The sequence below is a fragment of the Mustela erminea genome, chromosome 3, assembly GCF_009829155.1.
Source record: "Mustela erminea isolate mMusErm1 chromosome 3, mMusErm1.Pri, whole genome shotgun sequence".
NCBI lineage: Eukaryota > Metazoa > Chordata > Mammalia > Carnivora > Mustelidae > Mustela > Mustela erminea.
Window position 1 is genome coordinate 15362183 of NC_045616.1, and position 7140 is coordinate 15369322.

At 48.2% G+C, this 7140-nt stretch overlaps 1 protein-coding gene across 1 annotated transcript; it reads left to right on the top strand.

Annotated features, from left to right (window-relative positions):
• The first annotated feature begins 5896 nt into the window (after positions 1 to 5896).
• LOC116585756 (olfactory receptor 1361-like) lies at positions 5897 to 6838 on the top strand. Its single transcript, XM_032335017.1, has one exon. It carries the CDS (start codon positions 5897 to 5899, stop codon positions 6836 to 6838), a length of 942 nt encoding a protein of 313 aa, XP_032190908.1.
• Positions 6839 to 7140: the final 302 nt, after the last annotated feature.

Consider the following 7140-nt stretch of genomic DNA (forward strand, 5'->3'; position numbering starts at 1 on the left):
CTCCCTCCAACTTGTGCTTTAAGTGTCTACTCCAAGCCCATGCCAACAACGGAGTCTTCCAGGAGAGCCTGGTATCATCTCTTAGGAGCTGAAGCCTTTCCCAGAGGATTTCAAGTCACTGTCCTGCCTGTAGTATCTTGTCTCCCATATGCTTGTGGGCAGAAGCTAAGCTTCCCATGGACTTTGCCTCACAACTTCAACCGGCCTTCAGCAGATGACTTTGTTTTGGCTGCTGACCTTCTGTTGTATTTACCTTTTGTCAATGAAAGTTGGTGTTGTCTAACTGATGAACTCTGATCCCTAAAAATCATTATCTAGACTCACTTTTCGTGTGAGCCTCGAAGAGTTCATCGGGATCTGCCAAACTCATTTTCAGAACAGGCCATCTTCTATTTGCCCAAAACTTTAGGCATCTCCTATTGTCAGTCAAAAACTACTGGGTTGGGCTCATTATAATTTTTCAATATAAGATACAAATGATATTTTGGAATATCCCTGTCTTTTATTTTTAATGTATTTGCCAAGAAGGATGCAGATCATTTGTGCTTTTTCTTAGGTCTTTGTATATAGACAGATAAATCACTTTTGAGCCAAGTGACAAGAGCACAATCCAGACTTCCCATAACTGATGTTCACATACATCGGTTCATACATTCGATACAACATGTCATTTAATACCTTTCAGAACTTGATACAAAGTGCAGTTTCCAGAAATTGTAGGCAGAGACATGACATAAGGCAATTGTTGATTTTATTCCAACCATTTATGCATGGGAAGCTGTGCTCTCTCTCCAACTAGGGTGAAAGCAGTGTGAATGCGGGCCTACTCCATCCCATTTCTCTCTCCTGTAGAACTGGAGCTCTCCCTATCATACAGCAAGTGTCCAATAAATACTGACTAAATAAATCATATAACCAGAGAAGGAATGTTGGCAATTAGACCAGCAACATCAGGTGAGGCTGGAGAGATGTGGGACACAAGAGTTCCAGGCTCTGCTCCAGGATGGACCCTGGTAACTCCCTCAGCACAATCACAGATCATGATGACGGTCAATATCATACCCGGCATCCAATCATCCCAACACCCCAACGACAACATGGAGATTAGGAACCTTAATCCCCAAACACTCAGATGCAGCATGACACAGCCTACTACCCGAACTCTGTTTTCTGGCATTTTCCACTCTGTCACATCACAGATGGTTCTCCAACATCTTGTGCCATTCTAACCAATCCCCCAAATATATATTCAGAATAATCAAAGGATAAGATGGGTCTGCTATAAATTACAACCTAGATCTGTCAACTCTCAGTCCTCTGATGAAGGCAAAAGAGGCCAGAGAGTTCTGAGGAAGGACATGGCTAGCCCTCTTCAGGGAATGTGCATCTGTGCCCACACTCCAGCTGGGTCTTAAGCTAACCTGGAAGATTCCCAACAGGAAAAGCTCTTACGTCTCTGACCTACAATATGAATGCAATCCTCTTTCTTTCCACTTTAGCCCCTGGGGTAGGTGATTTGTTTGTCATCTTCAGAACAGGGACAAATTCCCTGTGGATTGCCTGTAATCAGGAGTGTTGGGCATTCACTTTGGTGGGGACCATAAAATCCCTCCAATAGTAGGGACAGTGTTCCAGCCTAGAGGATAAGAGAACCGGCCGTGCTGCCCTGGACCCCAGGTATTGTCCCTGTGCCCCAGAGCAGTGAGATTTGTGTAGGCTGATACCCATAAGTCCACAAGCATACTTCCCAGACTTGTGCATCTTTAACTGTAATTATCCATGGAGTGATCACACTTGCCATCTGACCCAGCTACTTCATAGGGCTGCAGATAGGTAAGTCAGGTCATGTATAGGGAAGGTCTTTATACATTTGAGTCAATATAACTCTTTTTCTTTGGAGATCTAATTTTTTTATTGGAGGGAGGGAGAGCAAGCACAGGGAGAAGCAGAGATAGAGAAACATGCAGACTCCCCCACAGAGCCCAATGCAGAGCTCGATCCCATAACTCAGAGATCATGACCTGAGCCAAAATCAGAAGTCAAGACATTCAACCCCGACTGAACCACCCAGGTGCCCCTGAATCACCCTAACTCTTTCAGATGTTATTGAATCACAGCTTGAGAATGCTATCAGCTAACCCCATTAGAAACTACAAAGTGCAAAATTTAGTCACACTGGTAACTCATACGACATCTCTGGGCTCAAGCAACTGCTGATCCCCCGTTCCCAAACCAGGACCTCACCTTCTGCACAATGGCACAATTGTCTACTTCAAACGACACTCCACAGTCCCACAGATAAGACCTTGGGGTCACCCTAAATTTTAACCAAATGATTCAAAGAGAAGCAAGCTATTCTGGGAAGGAGCAGGTGCCCCCCACTGAGGGAGAGCATGTAGTGGGAGCACTCTCACTTCCAGAGGTGCTCCTGGCCAGTTTCTCCTGTAGGTGGGAGGCTGCAGCAGTCCATTCCACCTGCCACAGCCCTGTTTCCCTTGATCCTGTTCCAGGTGGGGCAGTCACGGAATCTGCCGCCAGTCCCGGAGGAGAGAAGTGAAGGCCAGACTGCAATGTAGGGAAGGAACTGAGATCAGCACAGGCAGCCAGGTGGGACCCAGGGAAGCTGGAACAGAGGAGAAGCTCAGACACAGACACCCTCAATGTGAGGCTATCAGATTCACATGTCGTGTTACATGACCTTTCATATAACAGCTCCTCTAAGGGAGGGGAGTGTCTGGCCTCTGGGTGTCCCTCTGTCAGCATTCTGCATGACATCTAATAAGGTTCTGAGGAAAGGATGTAACAGCAACGGGGAACGGCTGCCACAGACTCCCATGTAACATGGAAGGCCTGTGCCAGGCACTCTCAGTCCCCCTCTGTCTCGTCCTCCCAGGCCATCTGCATTGTTCGGAGAGGGAAAAGGAGAACGAGCAGTCAAATCCACTTCAAGACAAAAGGTGAGCCAGATCATCAGTGTCACCCATCTTGCCCAGTGAGCAGCAGAGAATTCTAGAGAATGGGACATGGGCCTGCATGGTGCAAAGTCCTACACAAACAGAATGGATTTTTTGATGTTTCCATTTAAGGCTCCTGAGCCAAACACTAGGCAATGTGGAATTTTAAAGAAAATATTGAGGAGAGGGCGCCTGGGTGGCTCAGTGGGTTAAAGCCTCTGCCTTCGGCTCAGGTCATGATCCCAGGGTCCTGGGATCGAGCCCCACATCGGGGTCTCTGCTCCTCAGAGAGCCTGCTTCCTCCTCTCTCTCTCTCTCTGCCTGCCTCTCTGCCTACTTTTGATATCTCTCTCTGTGTCAAATAAATAAAATCTTTAAAAAAAAAAAAAAAGAAAGAAAATATTGAGGAGGATGTCTTTATTGTCTTATGGTTCCTAGTATTCTCCCAACACACCAGGCGACTGCCTTCGACTCAGGTCACGATCCTGGAGTCCCCCATCGGGCTCCCTGCTTGATGGGTCTCCTTCTCCTGCTGACCTCTCTCCTCTTGTGTTCCCTCTCTCTCTCAAATAACAGATAAATAAAATCTTTTAAAAAATATTTGGCGGACATGAACAACTCTGCACCTAAAATCAGATTCCCATAAGCAGCTAAACTTTGTGCAAATTCTTCATCCTAGCTTTTGAAAAATCCTTCAGAATTTAGACTTCCTGGGGATAAGGCAATCTTGAGAAATTATAGCTTCTAGAAGATATGAGAGAGGACGGCACATGGAAAGTGCGTAGACTTGCCCAGAGTGATTCCAGGGGCGGGAACAGGAGACAACCACGGTGATGAAAATCAGCTAACACAGGACATCCTGGAGAGGAATGTCACTAGCTCTGTGGCTCTGGGAGCATCACTTGATTCTGCTGTGCATCCCCTGCCTCATGTGGAACAGGGACATTTAGAAAATGACTGCAGAGGAGGGCTCTGAGGAATACCAGAGGCATCTGTGTACAGCACTAAGCACAAGGAGCACTTGGCAAGTATTAGCTGTTCACCTTCCCCAGCTGATTGCTGCTGGCCAAGAATGAGAGCCCAACGTCTCCAGGTCAGCTGATTTTCCAAGAAGAGGCAAAATCCAGATTTTATAGGAAATCCTTGATTTTTTTAAAGATTTATTTATGTATTTATTTGAGAGACAGAGGGAGAGAGAGTGAGGGAGAGAGAAAGAAGCAGACTTCCCGCTGAGCAGGGAGCCCAATGCGGGGCTCAATGCCAAGACCGTGGGATCATGACCGGAGCCAAAGGCAGATGCTTAACAGAGTGAGCCACCCAGGCCAGGCACCCCATGATCCTTGATTTTTAAAATGTCAGCAAATAGGAAATATCCTGTAGATCATTAAGGGTTTAAACCAAATAAATACACCTGCAGGCAGTGTCTGGTTTCCTCCTCTGGTCTACAGTGGTCACAGGTCCTGGATCACATGGACTGGATACATAATTACTCCTCATTTATATACTCCAGGAAATTCCTATTGACACAGAGCCAGGTTCAAGCCTGCCTGCCTTTCACTCTGCTCTTAGAAACACCTGCAGGGGTACTGGGGCGGGGCGGGGGGGGGGGGGGGTTGCTGAGTCAGTTAAGGGTCTGCCTGCAGCTCAGGTCATGATTCCAGGATCCTGGCTTTGAGCCCTATGTTAGGCTCCCTACTCAACCGGGAGTCTGCTTCTCCTCTGCATGAGCTCTCTCCCTCTCTCTCTTAAATAAATAAATAAAATCTGCAAAAAGGAAGAAACAAACAAACACCTGGAATTTATGCTATAAGCCAAAACTTTTTTTGCTAAATGCATTCATTAATCACAACAGAACATTTCTCATTCAGTGTGTTGTCCGCGTGTTTTCTATGGGTCAATTTTGGTATGCAGTACATTTGTGAAAGTTCATTCTTCCCTTTGACAGCTCTGTTGAGGACTGACCATGTGCTGTGGATTGTTCCAGGCACTGGGCACACGACAGAGAATAGCGTCGACACAACCCTGTTCTCAGGACGGAATGGTCTCATAGGGAAAACCCACCATAAACTAGTTCACAGTTGACATAACCTCCCACAGAGATACAAAGGTGACAAATCACCACATGAAGGTCCGGGTGGAGAGAACACGGAGCCAAGAACAGCCCATGCAAAGGCCCTGTTCTGAGGCAGGTAAGGCACACAGTCCCAGGTGGCTGGCAGGACATGCAGTCAGATAAGTAGGCAAGAACTAAGGTACCAAGTCCTTTCTAAAGAGGATATGCTGGCTGAATTGAGCTCAAAGATTCAGGACACTGCCCTCAGAATGCAGCACTGGAGGAACGAGGCGGGTCCTCTGTAGAAGGATGGGTGAGGCACAGGATCTGGGCTCAGACTGTGGGTTCCCAGTCTCCTTTGCCACTTCCCACCCATACGGTCGAGCAAACTACTCCATCTCAGCTATTTCACCCAAAAACCAGGAATCATAAAAGTACCTATTTTGTGGCAATTAAGAGAGATCGTGCACATAGACTCCTTAGCACAGTTGCATGGAATAAGTACTTGATCAAAAGCAGCAGTTACCATAGGTATAAAACTCTGGTCATGGGGTGCCTGGGGGCTCAGTGGGTTAAGCCTCTGCCTTCAGCTTGGTCACAATCTCAGGGTCCTGGGATCAAGCCCTGCATGGGGCTCTCTGCTCAGCGGGGAGGCTGCTCCCCACCCCCGTGCCTGCCACTCTGCCTACTTGTGATCTCTCTCTCTCTCTCTTTCTCTGTCAAATAAATAAATAAAATCTTTAAAAAAAAAAAAAAAAAAACCTTTGGTCATGAATCTGATCACAAATGACCTCTGATCTCATTTCTTTCTAGAGCAAGACCAGGTTCTGCTGGGATTTTGTCCTCTCCCTTGTGTGTGCAGCCTGTCACCTCCCCAAGCCACAGTGGGATGTCCAGAGGGAAGGAAAACGGGACAGGAGTCACCGAGTTCCTCCTGCTTGGCATCACCAGGGACCCAGAGCAGCGTCAAGCCCTCTTCTGGCTCTTCCTATGTATGTACCTGGTCACCGTGGCTGGGAACACACTCATCATCCTGGTCATTGGCTCTGATCCCCGCCTGCACACCCCCATGTACTTCTTTCTCACCAATCTCTCCTTTGTTGACATCTGCTTCACCACTAACCTGATCCCCAAGCTGCTGGCCAGCCACGTGGCAGGAACATGGACTATCTCTTACCCCCACTGCCTGACCCAGATGTACTTCCTCATCTCCTTTGCCAACCTGGATACCTTCCTGCTGGCAGCCATGGCACTGGACCGTTATGTGGCCATCTGCCACCCCCTGCAGTACCACACCATCATCACCCCCCAGCTCTGTAGGGGACTGGCCACACTCACGTGGACGTGTTCGGGCCTCATCTCCCTGGTCCACACACTCCTCATGGACAGACTGACCTTCTGCTCCTCCGCCCGGGAGATCGCCCACTTCTACTGCGACGCCTACCTGCTGATGAAGATTGCCTGTTCTGACACACGGATCAATGAGCACGTGTTCCTGGGGGCCGTAGTCCTGTTCGTGGCCCCCTGTGCGCTCATTGTGGTCTCCTACCTCCGCATAGCTGCAGCCGTTGTCCGCATCCCCTCTGCCCCAGGAAGGCGCAAGGCATTTTCCACGTGCAGCTCCCATCTGTCCGTGGTCACCTTGTTCTATGGAACTGTCCTGGGGGTATATGTACGACCCCCCAACTCCTTCTCAGCCCAGGACACAGTAGCAACCATCATGTACACAGTGGTGACCCCCATGCTAAACCCCTTCATCTACAGCCTGAGGAACCAGGACATGAAGAAGGCTGTAAGAAGACTCTTTGGCAGGGGCTCCAAATCCTCTTAATGGTGGTGAGTACCAGGCTGCTATCTGGAGGAGGTCCAGGATATCAGGAAATGGAACACAGTTCTGCCATAAGCTCAACAACACCCACTTCCACACACTGACAGATTATTTTCTGAGAAGAAGCCTGAAATTAGAGGACTTTTTAATGCATTCTATCTCTGAGAAACTCAAATCCTTCCAGCTCTCTCCTCTACCATCTCTAGGTTGTGAGCTACCATCCCCATGCTTCTAAGATGGCTGCTGGGGCTCCATCCATCTCTTCCTATCCCAGGCAAGCAGGAAGAAGACAGCATAGCCAAAAG